Raw genomic sequence first — 25,379 nt, forward strand, 5'->3', positions numbered from 1 at the left:
TTAAAACCACCTCCTTTGTCACAACTCGAGACCCATTTATCTTAAATGCTTTTCTGCATTTCAATTTGAAAAGAAACTCAGTCATGTGATGACATTCTTCACTTCAATCTCTCAGAGGATTTAGATATTTCAGGCTTGAATAAACTAAGACAAATGTACACAACAGCTGAAGTCATCTCTGACAGGCCATGTGACATGTAGACTGGTGACCCTCACATGAACCAGAGTCAATACACAAATAAAAATAAAATTAACGTCCACTCTTGCCACATCAACCTAGGCATGACACAATGCAATTTTTAAGATGCCATGCAAGACTTAATTTTTTTTCAATATATTTAATCCATGCTATTCATTCTTTAATCAACATAGATTTATCCAATTAGGAACCACAGTAGAAGTAGTTTCTCTTGTGCTGCTAGAAACAGTAAGAAATGCTCTGCAGACAGGCACATGAGATCTGCCAGGAGCCCTGCTGAGGTCTGGGCAAAGATTCTCAAAAACACAAATCAAATCATATTCTAGTACGACTAACGTATTAAATACCAAAAGTATCCTTAACAAATTAATCTGAGCAACTTACAGCGGGTTTCATACCAAAAAAAAAAACAAAATGGAAAAACAGAAGGTCATATTTGATACTGCCCAGAATACTATCATCTGCTTAACTCTTAAAGATGAAGCTACAGAAGCTCTGATTGAATTTTGCTTTTTAGGTTAAAAGCGTGATTACATATTTGTTTTGTTGAACTTTTTTTTTCTACCATCCAAGCATTAAGCCCATCTTTGTTGGCTTTGGCTGAAGCACATCCTTTCAAGTCAGGATTTTTAAGCTAGGATTTAGGAAGACTGCTCACTCAGCCTTCTAAACTAGATTTTAGATGCTTATTACAAGCACTTTAGTGTAACAGTCAAAAAACTCCTCAAAGATTTTGGTCAACTCCATTAAATCAAGGTAATTACAAGAAGAAATAAATCTCCTCAAAGACACAGATCCTAATTTCTAGAACTAAAGTCCGTAAGTCTTTTAAATTACCCAAGTGAGCAGCAACATTTTTTTTTCCCCTTAAATAATCTATGAACAACTTGCTGCATCATGACCTAAACAGCAAGTCAAGATGTCTCTACTTTTTGTTTGTTTGTTACTGGTGGAAGCAGTGGCTAAGTAAAAAATTTCACTGTCACGAAGCTCTTGCAATATAGAAAACAAAAACAGATGGCTCCTGAGCCACACGTAATCCCGGAAAGGAAGTTGTGCTTGGGCCATAACATGACCAGCAGCACAGCTGTGTCATTTGGAAGGCTGCAGTTAAACCTACACCCTCTCCACGAACAAAAATTACCTAGCTGAGAAGATGAAAGCTGTGGGTTGTCCCTGAGATCTATCCGGACACTCGACCCAACCAGCAATCATAGAATCACAGAATGATGTGGGTTGGAAGGGACCTTAAGGATCATCTAGCTCTAAGCCCCCTTCCATGGTGGGGACACACCTTCTGCTAGACCAGGTTCCTCAAAGCCCCATCCAACCTGGCCTTGAACACTTCCAGGGTTAGGGCATCAACTCCTCTGGGCAACTTGTTCCAGTGCCTCACCACCCTCACTGTAAAGAATTTCCTCCTAGTATCTAATTTAAATCTACCCTCTTTTAGTTTAAAACCATCACCATGGAGTGGTAATTCACCGATGAGTTAATGTCATTCCCTGTCACTGAAAAAGTCACTGTGATGGGCCTCATTCATCTCCGCCCCATGAACATTTTGTATGCAACTGCAAGTTCAGGGACTGCTCAAAGACCACAAGTTACTGAAAGGCAGTGTTTTTACAGTAAAGGAAAATATACAGATGAAAAAATATGGTTCCAGGTCCTACTAAAGGTCTTGTGTGGATAGGCATCTCTGATTTCTTGGATTAGAGCTTGAAACTGCTATCCTCTACTTAGTCTGTAGATTCCTTTTGAGGGAGGAGGGAGGAAAAGCAGATTATAAATTATTTGCATTATATAACTTCCTGACAGGGTAAAGTAAGCATGAGACAGAGGAAATTCTTCTCTGATTTTTGTTGATACTTTTTTCTCCCAGAAGCGTAGCTCTGGCAGGCACTAGCCCTATGTGCACAAATAAGCTCTAATCAGCTCGTACACCAAAACCAGAAGAAGTGGACATCGTATTCATACTTCGGAGCCTTGATGGAGCAATCAGACTAAATGTAAGACATACAAGGGGAGGAACAACAGCTACAGCATTCTACCACTACAACCAAGTACAAAGTGGAGACACCACACATCCAGGCAGCAGCATTAGGTCACAGCTACGGCTGCTGAGTTTAAGTAACCATGGCACTGAGCCTCCTGAATCAGGCAACCAAGTTAAGAACAAGATTCAGGACAGAATACAGGTTAGCTGCCAAAATCAAGTTAGGCTACCTCTTATAGCAGGGAAGTAACTCAGTGACCAAAGCTCCTCGTGACTGCAGCGGGGTAACATTCTTTTGGTAATCATCATTGCTCACACTAAAAAGTAAATTATTTAACAGACTAATTCGAAACTGCAGTAACTACAGTAATTGTGTTTTTCTCCATTTTACTCTGTCTGTTCTGCTTCTTTCTCCCTCAACACCTTAACCAAATCTTTCCCTTCGTAGGTCACATTTTTTCTCCTCTTTGAGGAATGATAGATGAACTACAGCTACCCCTTTTTTCTCAGGCAGATTTTGAATGCCCTGTTATGCTCCATACAATGACAATTAAACTGCTGCTACTGTTCAAGTGATCACTGAGAATTAATTTGTCATTGGTTATACTACAGGTGTTGGCAGAATTAGGAAACCTTTTTTCTACCCCTTGCCCAAAAGTGCATTATTTCAGACACTTTGCTGAAACACAGCCAACACTCTAAGGTTTATGTTTAAAAATCCTCCTAAAAATATCCATATACAGCATGGTGTGTTGGACACATTTCAGCAAAGTCTATGAAAAGCCTGAGAAACCTTAACTTTAGCCCTCCAGACAAAACCACAGGACTACCACTAGATTCACACAGGTGTCATATCTAATACTAAGATAGTCAAATCAAGTTTTCATATGATTTACTACACTGCATAATGAAAACTTCACAGTTGTGTGACTGCATTTAATTAGGCAATTAAAAGGAATGTGACTTACATATTCCTTCACATTTTTTGTCTTCACAGCTTTGTATGAGTAATATGCAGGATACAGCATCCCAAACAACAGCCTATTGAAAAATAAAAAGAGCTTTCAGAGTCTGTTATACCATATATGACAAAACAGTGACGACAACACATCAGAGCAATGCAGCCAACTTTAAAAAGTCCCGTTCTCTAGCTTGGAGGAAAAAAATAATCACAATATTATAGGTTGCTTGGAGAAAGTTTAGCAATACACAAAAACAGAGCAACATGAACATAAAAGGCTGTAAGGCCTGAAGACAACAAACAGTTTCGTAAGACTGCCTCTAATAGATAAGGTAAAACTAGTAGCTCTTCTGGTTCAGCTACAAGTAAAACCAGTCCTGCAGTCTGTCCATACCAAGACTACTTCCACATTGTAAGTGCTATCACACTTAAAGAGCCTCGAAACAAATACAAGCAGGTAATCAGAATCATCTACTTTTATCAGATTACCAGAAGATTCTTCAAAAGCAATTTTAAGACAAGACAAGTTACGTAATTTCATCTCTTTTTGCTAGGAACTCTGCAACAGCAACACATGGAAATAGAGGCAAGTGGGATTAAGCTAGTTTTGCTCAGCCTATTTCTACTAAAATTAATCAAAAGTAAGGTGCAGAGCAGTGTGATAAGATGCCAAGCAATCCATGCTGACAGCAAGATCAGAACAAAGACCTGCTCTAACACAACTCTGTTACAACACAGTATTTTCTAGTAAAAGTCTTGGCCACAGACTAGTGGAACAGTTCTTCTATGAGATATTGAACAGCAGTAGTTGCCATCTCCTTGACAAAGGCAAGAGCTCCATACTTTTATTTCACCAGCTTGTTACACTTTGCCAAGTCAAGCAATTGCCTGTCCCTAGTTCAAGCTGGCCTAAAGCAGCAATTACAGAAAGTCTGGCTACATCTCTGCAGCATCACTTACAACTTGCTCAGGATGGTTATGTGGGGGAAATTTACACTTGCAGAGTTCCCTTTTCTGCAGATACTCAAAACGTGCCTGGATGTGACTCTGTCCAACCTGCTGTAAGTGAACCTGCCTTAGCAGGGGGCTGGACTAGATCTTCAGAGTTCTTCCTTCCAACCCTGACCATTATGTGATTTTTGTATGGCTATCCAGAGATCTTCTAAGAACATTCAGAACTCAATTTAACTTCTTACAGTTAGGGAAGATGCATCACATAGGGTTTTTATTAATAAGAGTCTGCTTGGGACAGATCGGGCATGTAAGATTTCAACCCACATGGTTCAAGTTCAAAGTAAATAATCAACTAAAATTTAAGGCTTTATAGTTGTGTCAGGTAGCTCTAAATAAGTGGTTCTCCAACAGAGCCACTGCAGAAGACTGCATGAGACTACCAAGCTTTACTTTACTGTTAGACCCAGGAAAGAATTCTAAGAACTTGTAGCCAAATGTACTTTTTTTTCTTTTTCCCTCTCTTAAGCAACTACTCCAAGAGACTTCGTCTTCTACAAGATGTTATTTGCAAATACTACCACAGAATTTTCCTAGTGTCCAGGACATCAATGTAAGTTTGAATTCAATCTGTTTGATACCCACTATCTTCCAAGCACCACTCCGATACGCAGGCAGAAAGTCTTCTGCTTGGTAGGAAGAAAAATTTAGAGTACTAAAGTTATCTGCAACAGTTATCATATAGTACATAAATCAGGAAGAAAAAAAGCAAGAATTGTTAACAACAAAGGTGAGATACTTTCTTCAACATCACAGAACCACAAGACACCATGGAGAGAGGGTTTCTCCATCTTTAGTGCAAGACGTGGCTACCTGTGGAAGGAAGCCTGTTGCAGGGGCAAGGGGATACTGGTAGAGGTACTAACATTAAGTGGTAAATGCCACAAGTAAAGGGCGACGATAAAATTATGGAAGTGTAGTTGCAGAATCCATGTCTGAAAGGGCCTTTGGAAGTCATGTAATCTAATCCCCTGCTCAAGCAAAGGTTTACATCAGAATTGGACCAGGCTACTTAAGGCTTCAGCCAGTCAGGTCTTGGAGATTTCCAAAGACAGACTTCACATTATCTCTGGGTAACCTGTTCCAAAGCTCAATGAACCTCCTGGTGCAAAGTTTTCGTGATACACGGTCAGAACCAGAAGTTTATGCCCATCATCTCTCTTAACAGAGTAGCAAAGCAAGAGAATGGGCCTGGCTCTCATAACCTCCAAAAAGTTAGGTACTAAGTCCCCCCCTTAAAGCTTTCTCTTTTCTGGCTGAACAAGCCCAGTTTGTGACCACTTTTGTGGCCTCCACTGAACTTTCTCAAGCAAATCAACATCTTCCTTGCACTAAGATGCCCAAAGCCAGATGCAATCAAATGTACAAATCTCACATCTACATCCCCATCCCCTCCTGAATGGGTCCTATGTATGTATTTTCCTCATCACGTAATTTAAAAATTTTATAACTCAATTAAAAAAAAAAACTCAAACACTGAGCCATATATTTTTTTACCTTTAAAGAACAAAGGTGGCTCTAAGAAAAATAATTGGTTTTAACTGAATGTAAGACAATAATAATAATAATTACTACCTGATTATAAGTAAAGGTCATAACTAGTTAATCATGTATAGCTCTTTTATAAGATGCAGTCACTTCCCACAACACAAGACTAGATGTGAACAAATATTCCAGGGCATGTTTGTAGTCTTCACACACCTGAGGCCTTTGCTCATACAACAGAGCTGCTAATGGCCCACAGCAGCAGAGGAGCTAAAGGGCACTTCAGGCAGGTCTCCAGAAGGTCAGCTTCCTCTGTAGTGGAAGGGAAGGGGCACCGCAGATGACTTAATATTGATGCGAAAAAGCATAACTGGTGTACCATAGCACTAGCTTAAAACCTGGGTCTAGATGCTCAGAATTTCACAATGCATGCTAAACTGGAGTTAACAGAAGATGTATTCTGAAGCTCTTTTATATGTATAGGCAAGCTGCTGCTCCACTGCAGCAGGGCTTACCTACATGTTTCACATGTTGAAATGCCTTTTGAAAGAGTCCAGACCACTCGAATTCCAGTAGAGCATACTAATCTGTAGAAGCCTCTCCAAATAGAGCCCTACTACAATCCAAAAACCTTTCATCCTAAGGCTAAGAAAAGCAACAGTCAAAAACCCCTGAATGGTTTTCTTGCCCAACTAGGAGAAAAGTCTGCCAACACAAGTTTAAAACCTCACTTTGCCCAAATAACAGATCTGGAAACAGAAAGAATACCAGACCAAACACCCTTTATTTTGATGAAATTCTGTAGACAAGAGCTCTTCCTCTCATTTTTGTCCCTGTGGAATACCCTGTTCAGTAACCCATCAGCTCTAATGGTTCTCAACTCTGCTTGTTCTTCTGGCTGACATTATAGCCATTAAGTACCAGAGATAACAAAAGCTTTGTTAATCCTAAGAAGTAATACAGACTTTATAAGGGCAGAGATTTACTTGTTCAAATAAAAGATACAAAAGAGGTTCTCGAATATTATAACCACTGCTGTCAGACAGCTCCATAATTATATGCCAGCAGTTACTGGTTGTCATGCACCTCTCCCAAATTCTCAAAAAATATTCCAAAGTTATTTAAATAGACTGCATATGTAAATTTCTTGCTATGAAGCACAGGAGAAACAGTTTGAATCATTCAGTCCACAATTTTTGGTCTATACTTTTCCACTCATTTTACTGTCAAGTAGCACCACTTCTATTAAAAAAATAATCCTATTTTTAAATTTAACAGCAATTTATCTTGTGAATGTGTCATCCTCTAAAATCTGGTAGAAACAACAACAGGGACAGAAAGGAATTTTGAAAGCACTGGTTCAGAAACAATTGATCTTCAAGCAGAAAGCTTACTACAGTAACAGTAAGAAGATCATAAAGCTAAGCTAAAGACAACCTTAAGTTAAAGGAGAACACTTGCATGAGACAAACACAATAAAAATAACTAATTTTTCCCAACTAGCAAATCTTTATGTTACTCAATACTGGCCAAATCAGGAGTTAAAAGAATCCCTATTTCAGTACTCTTTTCTTTTATATAATTCTTCTAGAAATCACTTTAACAACACAGAAGAAACTTAACACCACAGTATATCATTACTTATTACTGTTCAATACTGCTGTAACATGGTAGTGTTCAGAAAACTGCCACTTGTTCACTGGAAGCGAGTAGACAGAACTAAAATCAAAAATTTAGTCAGTAATAATAGGAACCAGTACTGTTAAGGTTTTATCTCCTTACAGCCAAAGTTGACATTTTAAGTGTGGCATGATGCTGCTGCCAGCTCTTGGCATCACTACCTCCTTCACACAGGCAAAGTCATCTAATCTTAGCTAAAGCTACCAGGCAATGTGACAGTAGAAAAGCCAACTTGTCACCAGTGCGTGTAGCTGAAGGTCAGCAAATTCACTTTACCCTCAGTCTACACACGATAGATTAGCATACAGGCAAAAGGGAAATCACTGCAGCTGACTGAAGCAGAAACACACAGGACGAGCAGCAGGGAGCCTGGGCACAATCGTTAACGCAGCCACAACAGCCGAGCATTTTCTAGTAGTTTTTCTGTTTGCACTGACACCCCCAAAATCCCAAAGCTGTTAGTAACACCTGCTGCTACACATTATAAGCACACCCCTCCTCTGGTATGTCTACAATAACCATACTATGTACTTCATGGATGTGCCCAATTATTCCAAGGCTTTTCAAATTTAAAAGCTTGTTATTTTTAAAAGTGCAGGTTTTCACCTTGGATATCGGCACACTCCACTAATATAGTGGTCAAAACCAAAGCCTGTTTCCACAGTTGGGAACTGATTTCAGCTGTGATGTCATTTACTTTATTTTACTAGTAGATAAGGATAATCCTGCTTACCAATGTAATTTTACTTCCAGTTGTATGCTTAGGTATTTCACTTTCTCAGCTGTACTCAGCAACTGATGTAGTGGTACAGCTACTTCCTCTACAAACATTTTGGTCATTTGAAGACAAATGTTCCTCACTAGTAGATTAAAATCAAAAGACAAAGCAAAACAAAAAGTATCAAAAAAGCCTTGAAATCTGAATTAAAAAATGTCTTTTGTGTACCCATATAGCAGTATTACAAGAAACATAACCTACTGCCTGTATTATCATATAATCTACAGTCTTACAGTTTAAATAGCCATAAAGCTCACAACTATTTGAAAAGCTCATTTCTGAAGCAAAGCAACTGGATTTGCATTTGACTGATAACTGAAACATCAGTCACCTGTACACACATTGCTCTGGCACTGAGCATATTTAACCTGGATAGTAAACAACTCGAGAGCTTATGTTTAAAAAAATAAAAAATAAAAAAATACAACTAAGACACAAATGAAAGCCATCAAGTCACTCAAAACGACTACTTGCATCGTGACTCCCAAAACATTAAGCCGTCAAACCAACACTGCATTTAAGACTTCAGTCTGTTCCCATCTCCAAAGAATTGCCTGAAGCAAGGAATAGCGTTTGGCACGTCATTCTTTTGTTCCTCTGAAATGCAGAAAGACAAGAGCCACAAGTGTTCCCTAATAGTAAAAGCCATTCAGGAAATTCGTTCAGCAGCAGATACTTTGAAGACAATGCCATTTGCTAAGTTCCCTTTCCTTAACAAGTTTGATAACAGAGATGACACCCATTTGTCCACCCACTGACAGACTGATGATCTTGGCACAGACTGATACAGAGCCAGACATTTGCTAATGTGCCTCTACAGTGGAAATATACACCTACATCCTGAAGGATCACTTGACAGCATTTGGTAGGTTGGAGAAAAAAAGAATCCTCCCCATCTCCACAAAACCATGGAAGCAAATATAAGTAAGTGCTATACTTCCTTACTTTGCAGGTAAAGACTAGTATTGGGAAGGGGAACTGGGCATAGGCAGCAAATTATATGACAGGAATGGAAGATGCCCTATCGTACACACACAAACTTTTCTAAGAGCTGGTCAGGCACCACCGAAATACTGCAAGTAACACAGGTGGCTCCCAGCTCTGTGTGTGGTATGAAAGCCTTAACTGTACTGCAGTATCTATGCAGAAACTAGGTCTGATATTCTTAGCGTTACTTTGCTTCTACATGAACTATAATTAACATTCCATGTTATGGTTAGCAAGTTCAGTTTAAACAGTATTTCTTTTGAAGGGAAATTTGCTAATGGAAACTAAATAATGGAATGAAATCTAGTTTGAATAACAATGCTCAAGTCTTTGGCTGGCTGTTCTTGGCTTTAAAAAGGCAGATAGCACCACACTATTTAACAACATGTCCACTGAGTTTTCAATGAGCACACACTGGAAAAGCATAAATTTTTTTGCTTAGATTGTATGCTATTCATATACTTGTAAGCCACTCCCATAAAAATTAAGCAGTTTGGATTTTCTCGGGGGCGGGGGGGGGGGGGTTTGGCTATAAAAGCAGTAAGGTTAATCAGTTATGCACTAGGTTAAAAACGCTATGCTCCTCTGTGTGGTACCCTCATACTCAAAATAAAGCAATAGGAGTATCTCTAAGTACCCTATTCAGTGCAGCGGGGAACCTGCATGTGGTGGCTTGACACAGGCCAGACCCCAAGTGCCCACCAAAGCTGCTCTATCACTCCCCTCCTCAGCTGGACAGAGGACAGAAAATATAAGAAAAGGCTCATAGGTCAAGGACAGGAAGATCACTCAGCAATTACTACCGTGGGCAAAACAGACTCAGCTTGAAGAAATTAATTTATTTTCAATCAAATCAGAGTAGGGTAATGAGAAATAAAACCAAATCTTAGAACACCTTCCCCTGACCTCTCCCTTCTTCCCAGGCTTACCTTCACTCCCAAGTTCTCTACCTCCTCCCCACCAGCAGTGCAGGGGTATGGGGAATGGGGTTTCAGTCAGTTCATCACATGCTATCTCTGCCGCTCCTTCCTCCTCCAGGGGTAGGGCTCCTCAAACTCTTCCCCTGCTCCTCTGTGGGGTCCCTCCCACAGGAGATATTTCCCCATGGATTTCTCCGATACAGGTCCCACAGGCTGCAGTTCTTCATTAACTGCTCCAGCATGGGTCCCTTTCACAGAGTACAGTCCTTCAGGAACAGCCTGCTCCAGCATGGGTCCTCAGTGGGGTCACAAGCCCGGCCAGCAACCCTCTCCAGCCTGGGCTCCTCTCTCCACAAGTCCTGCCAGGAGCTGCTCCAGCGCAGACTGCCCACGGGGTCACAGCCTCCTTCAGACACCCACCTGCTCTGGTGTGGGGTCCTCCACGGGTTGCAGGTGGAGATGTGCTCCACCATCAACCCCCACAGGCTCAGGAGCACAGCCTGCCTTACTGTGGGCTTCTCCACGAGCTGCAGAAGAATCTCTGGCACCTGGAGCACCTCCTCCCCTCCTTCCTCACTGACCTTGGTATCTGCAAGGGTCATTGCTCTCACATATTCTCAGTCCTCCCTCCAGCTGCAATTGCACAGTCATCATCCCCTTGTTAAACACATTATCCCAGAGGCACTGCCACCGTTGCAGATTAGCTCCACCTTGGTCAATGGCAGGTCTGTCTTGGAGCTGGCTGACACTGGCTCCATTGGACATGGAGGATCCTTCTGGCATCTTCTCACAGAAGCCATCCCTGTAGCCCCCCCACTACCAAAACCTTGCCACACAAACCCAATACACTGCAATTAAATGGAAAAAGCATGACCCTCGGTCATGCCCACCAAAACCCCCTCAGAGTTACAACTGGGTAGTAAGTTCTAGACTAAGCCAGCTATCTTCCTAGGTTTTTACACATCTAGACAAATGAAAGCTCACCCTGGCATTTTTGTCCTGAATGTTTTTGAAAGGCACTACACTAAATAGAGTCTTGCACTCCAGCACCTGACAGGATTTAGTTCCATTTTGCTACCAGACAACATTCAGAGATACAACGCTAACCATAATCTACACTGAAAGGCTACGTATTTGAGTAACTACAAAGAATACATTTGGACTAAAAAGCTAGTCTGTTACAAGGACAGGGGAACATGAGGATAAGCTCCTGAACCTCACACCAAATTACATTCTGCTTTTTCTTCCACCCCCCGGCCTTGGGCAACGAGCAGGGGAAATCACATAAATCCTATTAAGAAAACATGTCTGCTAACAGTAGCAAACCTTAAACTCCGCAACTTCTTTAGCAGATTAGTTACCAAAAGGCAAGAATGCGACCAGAAACAGGTCTGTTAAAATCTTCACAGCATTCATATATAGAGAATATACCCAAAAGCCATAGAAAAAAAAGTCTTAACAGTTAAAGAATATATCCAGAAGCACTAACAGATCTGAATAAAGCACATTCTTGAGCCAAGCAAGAAGGCTGTTAACTTTCCAACCTAGATAGATGGAATTCTCCAAAGCACCTGCCAGATTTTTCCAAAGCACAACATAACCAAAAGTAATGCAATTACTCAAGCAGTCAAAAATCACCTTAAAGTTTTAAGAGGAAAGGTGACCTTCCTACCAATCCCACTAGAAAGTGGGACTTTGGTGTGTCAGGCACATTTATTAAATAAGTCCTAAGTATAATAATTGCAACAGTCTGATAGGAGACAATTAAGCCTTTCTTCCAATGCAGAGCTGCAGGCTCCAATCCACATATCCTATCTACTCGTGTCCATGGGGTACACTCTGTTGACTTACCCCAAAATAGGGAACCTTTTGCCAGATATTCTTCCAGTTCTCAACATGGAAGCAGCACTGCCTGAAGCTTACAAGAAGTCTAAAAAGAGCACACCAAATAATGAGAAAAAACTATCTTCTGTAAGGCATGCTCTGTATTGAAATCCATGCAGAAGTACTGAAGACGTTATGGGCAAGATACATCAGTAAGATTAACTGCTTATTCACATAGGCTTACCAGGTTTCTCTCAGAGAAAACAAGGTTTAGATGCCAAGAAAACAGTCAAGCCTTTAACCCATTTTTTTTTTCTGAAGAGCAATTTCTTTGAGTACAAAATGAGGATTTTCCTTTCCTGCCATTACCCTAACCAAAATTCACCTACAAATGCACCCTCCTAATAATTCCCATTTGTTTTCCACATATGCTCAAAAAGAGTTGAAAGCACTGGAAACTTTCATACCATTTTCTACATTGCCTGTTAATCATTCTACTTGCTACTACAAAACCCTATATAACACAATAAAGATCAGAGAGGAGTCTTAATTAACAATTTACTTGATACCTGAATACACATTAGATGTGCTACCTCCTTCAGCAAGAATTAACCTTGAATTTCCAACTCACAGCCTACACACAGCTTGCAGCCTGTTAGGCCAGATCCATCAGCTGGCAATACACCCCTAACACAAGCCCCTTGGAGTCCCACTTTCCCAGCAACGAACCTATTGCATGTGTGTCCTAACAGCCCTCTCTCAGGGGCCTGCAGCATCTGGAACAAAGTACTGCTAAAAAACAACCCCCAAGCAAAATCCAGGCTACCCTCTCTAACAAGTCAGCCTGAGGCAGTCTTTCACATGGGGAAGCTACATCAGTGCTCTAACAGCACAGCTCTCCCTGTCACTCCTCGGAGTTGACAAGGCATTACTGGCACACAAACCCTGTGAAACAACTTGCCTCTTGTTCACATGTAGATCACGCACAGTACAGAAGTACTTGTGGAGAAGCTATTGCATATCAATTTCGCTGGAAGAATCTATGCCAGTGTCTGGATTGGATATGGTGTCCAAAACTTGTGTCCAGGACTGAACAACTTCTCTTGTGCTGCTGGATAGCCTAAGCATATTTTAATAGAAAGGCAGAAGCCTGGAAAGACCATCACCATGTCATAAGAAAAAAACAAAAGTCAAACCACCAGCTCTCAAAGCCTGTTCAAAACATACAGTCAAAAGACTACTGTGTAGTACAGAAAATTCCAAAAAGCTAGTACTAGAAAGCGAAGTGAAAAAGATAGTAGGAATAGAAATTGTTATAAAATTCTTAGTGACTTCTCTGCGTGCCTACCTATTCACTGCTTTATTTTAACATACGTGTTTGATCACTAATGTAATAACACCCTGACTATCCCACACTATTTCCTGTTTACAGGCTTACTAAGCTCAACCACGTGTGCAGAGCAGTCAGCAGGTGAGCTCATAACTTCCAAGCACCCACACTGAAGAACTGAAACAAGATGCATCTGTAATACTTACACGTGATAAAAACCAAAGACGGATGGCCTTCCATAAAGAGTAACCCTTATTAGAGAACTTGATCTTTCACCTAGCTCTTACCTCAAGCTCAATAGCAACATGTCATCCCTGCTAGAGATGTATTAATTTCCAAAGCTGCTCACACTCAACTTAAACCTCAAGTAAGTTATCTTCCTTCAACTCTAACTTAAATAGCCCCTAATTTCACCTGTTGCTAGGACTGTTCACCAGTTTGGAAGCAAAGTATTTGCGGCCTCACAGCAGCCAACTGCAGCATCAGACAAGAAGCACAACCGACCACTGAGACCTAGCCAACAACTAGGAATGACTGTGTCTACTTCTCACACAGCTCTTAAAAGAGCCTGGCATGACTTTGAACAAAGAAAAAGTGTCCTCGTACTAAGTCATGCTTGTCTTTTAATGATCAGCAACAACCAACAGCTGGATTAAAGATGTCAGTTAGAAGAGACCAACTGACTAATTTGTTATTTTCCTTTTTTTAAAAAAAAGGTCAAACCAACTCTAGTCTTCAGCAGGTATTTTCTATTTTTATCTAGTACATACATGAATAAGCTTACTCCACGGAATGGGTAAGCAAGAACACAAAACCACAATTATTTTTTAACTTTAAAGATGAAAGTTGATACCTACATAGATGTTGAAAGAAACTGTTGCATAAACTCTAACAGGATAAACTGTTTAGGTAATTATGCTTTAAAAGAGTTCACATTATAAAGGTGACTGACAGAGAAACACATTCATGAGCTTCCTTGTTTTTGAAAAAGTTCTTTACACCTACTGCTCTCAGAGGTACTACAGCCTACACAGTTTTCATGAGCAATATGGTCCTCTCAATTTAGGATATTTCTGATCTGCATTGTTAGTGATGTCTTTTAGGAGCTTAATTGCTGAACAAGATTAACATGAACATTACAAATTCAAGAATGAGGTGTTTAAAGCTCATGACAAAGTTACATATGCATGATACTTAGTTTTTAGCTTTGATAAACCGAAGTAAAAAATTACCACCTCTCTTACCTACTTAGTACTCTTGGCTTTGTGTCTGGTGTCTTCAAAATAATTTTGGAAGCTCCTACAATTTTTCAATTAGGTCTTAATTTCTGTATAAGAACATGAAGTCCTTCATATCAAGGATATTCCAGAAGAGACCTTGCAAACACCTTCCATTTTAATCTATCTGGTACAATAAAAAAATTGTTCATTACAATAACTCATGTTAACTCATGTAAAGCCAGCAGTCACCTCTTTTCAAACATTTCTCTGCTCTGTGCTACAGTAAATTTTGAAGCAAGCAAAAATAGATGGGTTCAAGGAGCTAAAGCTAGAGTAAAAGACTAAAGTAGAAAGTATTCTCTCAGTACTGCCAACTCCTGAATGTTTTAAACCATGTTTAACAAAGAACCCAACCCTGGAAGAAATGTTGTCAAAAACATGAACACCATTATCTCCAGAATAAAACCCACCCCCCCCCAAACAAAATACATTCTCATTACAGCAACAGTACTTAATGTTTAAAGTAGCCTCACTCATTAATGTATCTAAGTCCCAAAGCAAGATAACTCAGTATTTTAAGTGGCAGTGATCTCTTCCACTGACAGGAAAAAAATTTTTGGTTGTCTGAAAGGATCCAAGGCCAGCTTTTTCTCTGTTAGTGCTGACTTGTGCATATTTACCCTAAGTTATATCATCTTCAATCAGGCTATGGAGGCCATGATGATAAGCCCATAAATAATTGCACACTATATACATCCAATTCTCAACTGCATGTGATGGGGAGAAATTCTCTGTATTAAAGTGTTCAAGCATATTTTCTCTATGAAAGTTCAGTAATCTAATATTTCTAACACGATTCTCAATATTAGAGGAAAACCAGTTTATATTCTCTCAAGTTAAGACTATAAAGCTGTGCTCATTCTCAACCATTTTTAGAATCTAAAGCTTTCTTCAGCTTTGGAAAGTAGCTTTAAAGTTTCCCCATCCTGGCCTCTACCATCACGTAATAGTCTAGACACATCCCCTCTACTACCTCAGAGTACCATATAGTTAACAAAAAATGGATTTCCGCTGGGATTCTGACCTTGTCACCTTTGCTTTTTCACCCTACATTGGTCTGCTAGAAACTCTGGAGAATCTCACAATTTAAAATCCACACACATGCCACTGCTTGCTGCTCTAAGACAGCATCCTCTCCAAACATTTTTGGAGCACCATCAACATTAAAATAACTGGCTATAGGAAACTAGCATTTAAAATAGGAGTGGCCTCAACTAAGAATTACTTCTGCTTGTTCCAAGGAAAACCACATTTTATTTTTGAGCCATTTGCAAGTGAAAGACACCACACTGCATGTAACTATACATTCATCATACGGGTTGCATTTTTTTAAGTGGAAAAAAAGGTGTCCAATACTGCTACAGGCCACACTATGTGGAATATTAATCTGGCTGGCTGATTTTAGAAAGAAAAGTGAAGTTCATAACCCAGAAAGCTCCTACTTATTCGTTACACATCCTAGAACCTAAGGGTGTTGTTGCAGATCAGCCTCAAGGGTCCTTCCTCTCCCAAGAAAATGCTACAAAAAGACAAGAATCAGAACAAAGAAAAAATGCAACCAAATGCCACCAACTCTTGAAGTAAAAAAATTAGGTTTTATTACCTCTTCCCCAGCCAGCTGGTTTTTTTTGCTTTTGACCATCAGAAGTTATTTACATCTCAATTTTTGCCTTAAGGTCCCTGATTTCCAAACAATTCTGTTAATCTTATGACACAGAAAAATATTCCTGAAGCCTCTTAGAGCATTCAAAAAGCAAACTTCCCCATTGTACACAGAAAAAGGCTTCTTTATGAAATTTGTATTTGGCAAATACTGTTATGATAACATCTGGACTTGCCATTCCAAAGTATACATGTTCCCTCAATTATAACCAGTGCTTAGAGAACTCTGAATATGCTAATAAGACACCAAGTCAAGAACTGACAACATGCAGAACCTCTACTACACTTATTCATGTAGTTGTATTAGTAACTTCACCTTCATGTTCAAAAGTACCATGCTAAAAGACACCTTCATTTTCTCCTTTCTGAACCCAAATCATTTATTGCTTTTTCTTGAGAGACTTGTGCATTCATAAAGCAGTTTGAGGGATAGGTTTTGTTCTTAAAAGCAGATAATTCACACTATGCTAATTAACCAAAGGTTCATTTTTGAGAGAAGAATTCTGTTAACACAAATGTGCTTGATTGGTAATAGGTAAACAGGCTAAAAACCCAGAAGATACAGAGGGTGTATGTGTGCCACTTCAGAAAGGTCATTTGCCAAATGCAAATGAAAAGGTCATTTGCCTAATTCACATCGTCCTCTTTACACAATGTAAAATCCATTTTGTCTCACACATGCAAAGTTAACTTTTATTCAAGAAAAACTACCACTTAAAGTTCTATATGTAGAATAGTAGAACCAACACCGCTTATATTGCATATATGGCAAACTAACGACTGCCAAAGCAGTCATTTAAAACATGTATTTTATGTTTTCTGTGGATATATTGTCTTCCAAGTAAACTTTAAGCTGTTCACTGCTGAAAAATGTGAATAGGTCAGCTTCTTCTCTGGCTTCTAAAATGGTCTAATAGTAAATACACCTCAACTGAGTAACACTAGACATGCTTTTAGACATATGGGAAACCATGTGTTCTAGAACAGAGTCCGAGTCTGGAAAAAAAGATTAGCAGAAAAGAGTGAATAATAAAAGCACAAAGCCAAAGAATTTTATTTTTTTTTTTTTTTTAACATTATGCTTTAAGGTAATGTTACTATACTATCAAAACTATCGAGATACCTCTAAGCTAGTGACCATTCCCCTCACTTTCCATGTAACATCAGTGAGTTACAAAACGAGGTGTGGGGAGGAAATAACAAAACCAGACAGGGGTAGGAAGGCACAAGCACAAACTGTTTTCTGATTTTCCCCTTCAAGCACTACAAGTTCCAACAGCTTTATTAGCAGAAGTAAAGCATTATGTCAGACATCTCACCTCAGGAAAAGTTCTGCTTTATGAATCCTTGCATTTAAATTCTGGGTTACAGGCTGTTGAAAGAAACTGCACTTAGTTTTCAACATCAAATGCAAGTTCCAACCATCTCCAGGATACATAAGCAATATTTCAGAGATGATCAACACAGGGAAAACATTCATCTAGTTAAACTCACTTCCACGTCAATGCTTGCAGACTAGCTATAAAACAGCAGAAACAGAAGTAACACCCTATTATTTTGTCAGTGATAAACTGAACTGGAAAGTAACAGTGATGGCTGACAAAAGGCTCCATGCAGAGTCATCCACTACGGGGTGGTTTATTTCCCCCTATGTCCGAAAGCATCTCATCAGATCAGTTATTCAGTGCCACCAAAGCCAGTCATGTTTAAAGTCAGACTGGTAAGCAAAAAAACTGCAATAATCTTTCCTACCTAGACTCTATATACCTCATCTCATTTGTCCAGTAGTAAATTGCTGCAATCTAGTTTGGCAGGTCTTTAAAATTGAAAAGATTTGCAACAGAGAGATCATAATGTTTTCAGCTGTAAAACTGTAATATTTTCTTCTCTAAATACGTAATACTTTCACATAATAATACAGGTTTTGACATTCCAAAATTTTAAAAGCAGAATAAAAAGGATCAGCAAGCTTAGAGAAAGTTTCTTCACACATGAAGCACCAGTACAGGGCTTTTTGCCAGACATGTTTTTACATACATCTTTTAATACTTTCTCATCAAGGATTAAAAGTATTGAGCCAAAGCTACACTAAAAAAAAAAAAAAAAAAAAAAATCAGAATTTGGCTTGGGATCCTCCTCAGCATTATATGAGCTTACATAGAAAATACCCAGGAAAGACAAGCTGTTCCATCTAGGTTGCAGAGATGCTCAAGAGCCTAAAATATGCTCGGTCGAAGCGGGCATTTGTTTGTGGAACATGCAAGAGTAGAGGTTGTTTGTTTTAATTAGAAACATCCCTTTGTGCCAGACCATGCAGTTCTTGGTATTTCTTTATCTACATTGCACAGGACACAGATGTGGATTTCAGCACGTTTTGTAACGGAGTACATGCCAAGATCATTAAGTAAGAACATCAGACTCCACAGTATGCCTCTAGTTCAACTCCATCTGCTTTGAGCACGCATTAGTCCACTTCCCTGCCACAGGCCATGAACACTGACCACACATGCTCTGCATCTACACAATCCCACAAACACAGGAGAGAAAAAAGCAGCTAGACTGCATAGCAAACACTGATTTAAGGCAGTGGAGACAGTTCAACAATTTGTCAGAGCTAGTCATTTTGCATTGCACTAACTTACAGAATAGGTATTACAAGTAAACTTTAGTGAGCAGACATTTTATGCTGTACATATTAGGATTGCCTAACTGAGAAGCTGAACTATCAGAAGTGCTCTGATGGTTTCATTGCTCAGTTATGTAAATGACTTCAAACTTTTGCACAGACAATACACTTAATCCCTAGACTTACATATGCTTACACATTTCAACCTATAAAATTTAAGACCCTTTAAAAAAAATCTGACACCTTGTTTGATTAGAACAGCTGCACTGTTATTACTGGAAGTAATTTCAGCACAGGAAAGAGTAAGCAGCAATGTGCAAGTGAAGAACTTTGTCTGAGAGCATGCTTTAACTAGCCTGTTACTATGCTGATACAAAAACAACACTAGTTTTGTCCTGCAACTTTTCAGTCTCAGCATAGCACTTACCTAGCAACTACAGGACAGCAGCACGAGCTAGCACAGTTCAATGCAACTAATAAAAGATTAACATCTTTCAAGCATGCTAATTTTCATTTGGGTTGACAGAACAACTAGACTTGCCCTGTGGCCACACAACTTTTGGCCCCTGTGGAAAGTGGAGAATGAGGAGAAGGTGAAGGGCAGGACGGCCCCTGCCAGCATCAGGCCAGTGAGATCTGTTTAAGCATAGCATGAAGTGCTAAGGATAACTGATATGTGGTGACTGAATCTTTGCAGTTCTGTGGCGAGACAGCACATCTCTCCATCTCAATCGCTCACACTATGACAGCAACTCCTTTTTCCCCACAGGTGCAGCAACAATTTATAGGCCTTTAAACTGGGAGGATACCGGAAGGTATTCAGCATCCAGCAGCACTCAGCATCCTTCTTCATACTTCAGCTGGAACCATCCTGCCAGAAGAGCAGGCTACAAACAGTCAAAGAACCTCTCCCACAAATGGCCCTTCTGACTTGAAGGTTAGGCTGTATATAGCTATTCCTTCCTCACAGCATGTGGTGGTATCATTACTTAATTCCATCTGATGAATTATGGTTGTTTCAAGACAACACTTTTGACAGCTTGTTGATGAGCAAACAAGAGGGTAAATATTTTTTTACTTAATGCTTTTCATTAAAAAATTTGTATTCCAGGAGCAAGACACAATCCAGGTTTACGGTCAAAGCACACACAGTTACATAAAATACCACCACCACACTAAGCCAGGTATTTCTGATGACAATCCAAATACAGAAGCTATGGGTTCAGCCACCCATCCTCAGATGCCTAGTAATTTGAGCCAGCTGGATATCTGAAACGCCAAACAACAACAATAGTATAAAAAAAATAGAGTAAGAGAATGCCTTGGAAACTACCGTGAAAGAAACAGCTCCAATCTGTAAGGTAGCAACAGCTGAAATATTACTACCTACCTTCAGGTCACCTCCTGCATGCCCCAAACAGTCTTTGTCCTGCTTAATATAGTTACATTTATAATCTAACATCAGAATGCTTTTACTTGCATCTTTTACTAGTACATCTTTTGCTCCTTGCAAGGCTCCAAAATGGAAGTGGGGAAGGCACAAGTTACAAGTACAAGCAGGCATTCTAAGTACAAGCAGACAGAAAAGTAACCACTAGTACCCAAGACAACTACATCCTCCTGTGAACCACACCAACTCTTCCTTCCAACAGTCATGACTGCTGACCAACTGTACTGGAAACAAAACATGTACTTAAACATGAGGGTACAGAGAGCGTTGCAAAGCAACACAGATGGGGGAACTTCCATTTTAAGTGAGGAGGGGAAAAAAAGTTAACAGATTACAGCAGACAGTCTGCTTTAACAGATTGCAAGAACAAAATGGCCATCTACTTTGTATTTAGGATGCTTCACATCTTTGCTTGGCACAAGAGCACAGTCTGATCTCATCCATACCAGGCTGTGACTGACAAGTACTCAGCATGTTTACTATTAAATACTGTCTCAGCAACTGATGTGTATACAATTGCTCAGACCTTACAAATGAGAAGAATGAGCAATCAAAACAGACTAAAAGTCAGGCACGAGCTCTATTAGAAGTTAACAAGACAGGCAGCCACAAATTTAAAAAGCTGTTCCCACCATTAAAGACCAAGAACTTGACAAGGCGTACCACTTCTTGAAGTTTTCTGAGACTCTGAAATAAATTACTATCTTGTTGGTTTTGGAAGTGAAAAAAGGAAAAAATCTGCAGTAATCATTCTGAAAACTGTTGCAATAGCTAGTGTGTTTTAGAATTAATAACAACCTATACTTACTACAGCAGCACCCCATAGACACAAATTAAAAGACGTCTTAATTATGTGTTTCAAGTCTTCTGCTTCTTCACAGCAAGGAGAGGACAAGCAATTAAAACAAAATATTTCACATGTTTAGATGCCTAAGTATAACAGCATTTATAGAGCAAAGAGAAAAGATTTCATTAAAATTAACTTTTGCCAAAGATTATTACGTGGAGCAAAGAATTTGAACCACTCCCTCTTGCCTGTGCATGACTCTTCGAGACAATTCACATGCAATTAAGAATTCTAATTCTCTACTAGCTCAATTCTCTAGTTCCTTAAAGCTTTGACCAACATATTCTAGTGGAGCTGATTAACCCCAAATTGCCAGTTCTCAAACTGAATCAGAAGTCAGTTTCCTTGAGACACGCCTGTCAGAACAAGCCCTCCATGTCAAAAGTCAGCAGAGGGCACTGCGACACACCTGCAAATTAATACATTGCTGGCCTTTTGGCCCTGAAAAATATAGGTCAGTCAGGAGACAATTCTGCTGCACCCGAAACAACGGCTGCTCCTTCCAATCACTAGTCAAGACAACAGGGTTTCTTGCACTTGCTACAGACATCCGTAGCTCTCATATACAACAGAAAGTCACCACACCAAAATTAAAACGCTACATGAATAAGAGAACCTCAGGCCTCAGCAGCTACATAGCAGGTAAAAATATTTCCATCCTTCTTATAGCATTTAAGGAAAATGTAGTCCACGCCTCCCGACACACACACCTCATGACACACAAGTCAGAGAAACAAAGCCACTGGAACAGGTATGTCTGGAAAGCAACCAGGAAGGAAAGCAGATCAAATAAATAGAGGAAGATAGCATAATGAATACAGAGGGGGGAAAAAAAAAAAAAGAAAAAAAAAAGAGTACAAGGAGGATAGTCTCAAGACCACTGAAATAAAGACTTCATGTCACACCACATGTACTTCTGTGCTACTTCCCACCTTCCTCTTCCACGTGAATTTTGCTCTATTAATCAAAATTAAACAATAGTCTCAAAGCTGTCCAAGTTCTCATTGAACACTTTCCCCTTCCTGGGAAGCTGAACACTGGCAAGCTAGTTAAGTCCCACAGCTAGGAAACAAGGACACAAGAAGGTGGAAAGGATTTATAAATAATATTAAGGGCTCCCTTTTTAGCAAAAATAATTAGGGCACACAAATTAGTGACCAATGGCAACCAGGAAACCAAACCACACAGAACTGCACAACACACTGTCCTTTATTGCTTCTTGCAATAAATCTGCGGATAGCAGTAACTATTCTCTACATTCTCCATGCTATTGGTTAAGCCCATAGAGGACTTCATCCTCAAAATGCAAATACAACCCCTTTCAGGGAAAAAACAACTTCACAAGAATCTGCTCATTAAAAACTAAGGTGCTCATTATCACTGATACTATCCTTTCAACAAACACGGTCTTAGTTGTTGTTAAAATGTTTCTGGTTGATGATTTCAGGTAGCAAAGTAAAATACCCTCAAAAGCTACGTTTGATGTAGCCTCTTGCCTGTAGTGCTGTGTACTGCCCATGGGAAGATCACACTGACAAAGTGCATGAACAGCAATTCTTCCCACAGTCTCTCTCTTCCAAACCAACATCATCCTTTGCCAACAGCAGAACACAATCCTCTACTTTGCAAATTTCAATTATCTGATAAGTCTCTGGGAGGGCAGGGAAAGGGACAAGGGCTGCTACTTATCTAGGTGACTAGATCACAGCAGGAAAACGTACAGGATAGTATAAGGAAACTTCCTGACAGCAAATAAAGTTTTCAGATTAAATTGCATGAGACAGCTTAAGGGGGATGTTTGTCACCAACAAAACAAGGAAATCCTCTTACACCCTGCTTCGGGTCACACACTCCTGGTACATACTTTGCACAAATTCAGATGTTGTCGGATTGCTTTGTGAGCAGATTCACCTCATTTGCCCAGCAAAAAGTCACACACAGCAAATCTCTGCTCAAGCGACCCAATAAGCACTGGGGGCCCCACAGTCACAGAGCTTCTCAGCAAGGAGCACGAGGAAGGCTCAGCTGCTTAAATATTACTCAACACTGGTAAGGGAATATTATTCAAATGAGGAAAATAACCCATCAGTTTCACAGAAGAGCAGTACAAGGCCTAAGGAAAAGATCAGAGGGTGTGCTGCAGTCTACGCCTTCTCAGATAGAACTTGGACAACACGTCAAACGACACGTCTCACCTAAGAAAGTTTTCCCCTTTGGTTGCCAAAACCTCAGCTTTATGAAGAGCAGTACGCTGTAAGGCTGCCAGGCCCTCCATCAGCCAACGACCCATACCCACCACAGACCCCCGCCTCCCAAGCATCCTCCTCGCTCTGCCACAATTAAAAAGAAAAAGTTACCAAACGCATTTGACAGGTTAATTTGGATCAATTTACAGTCAAGGCTCAGAAATTATGTGTGACAGGCACCAGCGGCCTGAGCCTCTGGGCTCTACGGCCCTGGGAAGCCGGCAGCGGGAGGCACTCGGTGCGAGCGGGGCCGCCCTGCGCGCACCAGGGCCCGGTGCCGGTTCTCAGCGCCAGAGCCCCCGAGGTACCCGCCTGCCCGGTGCCGGTTCTGCAGGCGGGTCTGGCAGCGCCGGGGCCCCCGAGGTACCCGCCTGCCCGGTGCCGGTTCTGCAGGCGGGTCTGGCAGCGCCGGGGCCCCCGAGGTACCCGCCTGCCCGGTGCCGGTTCTGCAGGCGGGTCTGGCAGCGCCGGGGCCCCCGAGGTACCCGCCTGCCCGGTGCCGGTTCTGCAGGCGGGTCTGGCAGCGCCGGGGCCCCCGAGGTACCCGCCTGCCCGGTGCCGGTTCTGCAGGCGGGTCTGGCAGCGCCGGGGCCCCCGAGGTACCCGCCTGCCCGGTGCCGGTTCTGCAGGCGGGTCTGGCAGCGCCGGGGCCCCCGAGGTACCCGCCTGCCCGGTGCCGGTTCTGCAGGCGGGTCTGGCAGCGCCAGGGCCCCCGAGGTACCCGCCTGCCCGGTGCCGGTTCTGCAGGCGGGTCTGGCAGCGCCAGGGCCCGCCGAGGCACCCGCCAGCTCAGCCGCTGCCAGGCGAGTGTCGCCCTCGGGCAGCACCGCAGCCTGGCTACCCCGCTGCTGGCGGGGCCGGGCCGGGGGGAATGCGTTCCGAACTAATTACGCTGCTAAAAGCGAAGGGGGGTGTTTTGGCACAGCACTTCTAAGCCCTGGGTTGTATGCGGCACCTCGGTCCCCACCGCCCGCCCGCCCGCCGGGCACCCCGCTGAGGCGATGGCGGGGGGGGGGGGGGGGGGGGGGGGGGGGAAGAAGGGGCGCCACCTCCCTTCCACTGCCCCCCGCCCAGCCCCACCGGGGGAAGCCCCGGGCCCGCCCAACGCCCCGGGCGACCAGCAGCTCCCCGCCCCACCGAGGGCCGGCGCTGCCCACTCCCCCCATCCCAGCACTCACACGACGGCCCGCGAAATCATCCAGGAGACCATCGCGGCGGCCGCGGCGGCGGCACGTTCCCTCAGCCAGCCCGGGCCCCAATGGCCGCGGCCCCGCCTCCGCCCGCCCATTGGCTCGGCTGCCGCGCATGCGAGCTGGCGGCGGAGGGGGCCCGGCGGGTCGCTTACCCCGGCGGCGCGGCCGCGTCCCTCAGGGCTCGCTCCGGTGCCGGGCGGACCCGGGGACAGGGTGCGCTGGCGGGGGCTGCGGGCGGGGCCCGCGCCCTGGGTCCCTCCACCGCCGCCCAGTCTGCTTTTGGGCTGACGCGCGAAGACAGCCCGTCGGGCCGGCGCACGAGGAAGGCGGGAACCGATACAATTAATTAATCAAGAACGCCATGAGGCACCCCTGCCCCCCTTGCCGTCTCTTCCCTTCACAGCACAGTGACCAGCTCTTGCGAGAACGGCAGGTTGGGGCACTCACCCCTTGCTATGTGCCCTACCTGCGTACGCTCAGTTTGCTGTAGGCCTGGCAGAACATTCACCTCACACCATCAACGCTGGCCACACTGTCCCGAGGTGGCTCGCATGCTGCAGGACCCAGTGCACCCAGCACTGGGGCAGCTTGACAGGGCCCGACAGAGGTGAGGTGCCTCACCTGGCTGGCAGGGGCTGAAGCCCTCCCGGCAGAGCCAGGCTGGGAGGCCAGCTGCCTCCCCAGGGCCCCAGCACCCCTCTGAGCCGCCACAGGAAGGTGCTTCTCCTCCATACTGGTTTACAAGCACTCAGGGCCAAAGGCCGCCTAAAGTCGCATCCTTGTGTGGTCCACACAGGCTGCTGCACACTGTCAATCCAAAACTGCAGGTGGGCAGGCAGATACGCATGGGAACGATTAGTGCCTGTGTGCAGTTACCTTTGTTCCTTCCCAAACACGTTATCAG

General features: G+C 42.3%; 1 protein-coding gene across 1 annotated transcript in view; it reads right to left on the reverse strand.

Annotated features, from left to right (window-relative positions):
* Positions 1 to 24,557, reverse strand: part of REEP3 (receptor accessory protein 3) — a 43,042-nt gene extending 18,485 nt beyond the window's left edge. The window contains exons 1-2 of the mRNA XM_040606218.1: positions 24,461 to 24,557; positions 3,164 to 3,236 (exon numbers count right to left, since the gene is read on the reverse strand). Of these exons, the coding sequence (XP_040462152.1) occupies positions 3,164 to 3,236; positions 24,461 to 24,492 (105 nt within the window). The 5' untranslated portion in view covers positions 24,493 to 24,557. The remainder of the gene's footprint in view (positions 1 to 3,163; positions 3,237 to 24,460) is intronic.
* Positions 24,558 to 25,379: the final 822 nt, after the last annotated feature.

The sequence above is a fragment of the Falco naumanni genome, chromosome 9 (genome assembly GCF_017639655.2).
Source record: "Falco naumanni isolate bFalNau1 chromosome 9, bFalNau1.pat, whole genome shotgun sequence".
Taxonomy (NCBI): domain Eukaryota; kingdom Metazoa; phylum Chordata; class Aves; order Falconiformes; family Falconidae; genus Falco; species Falco naumanni.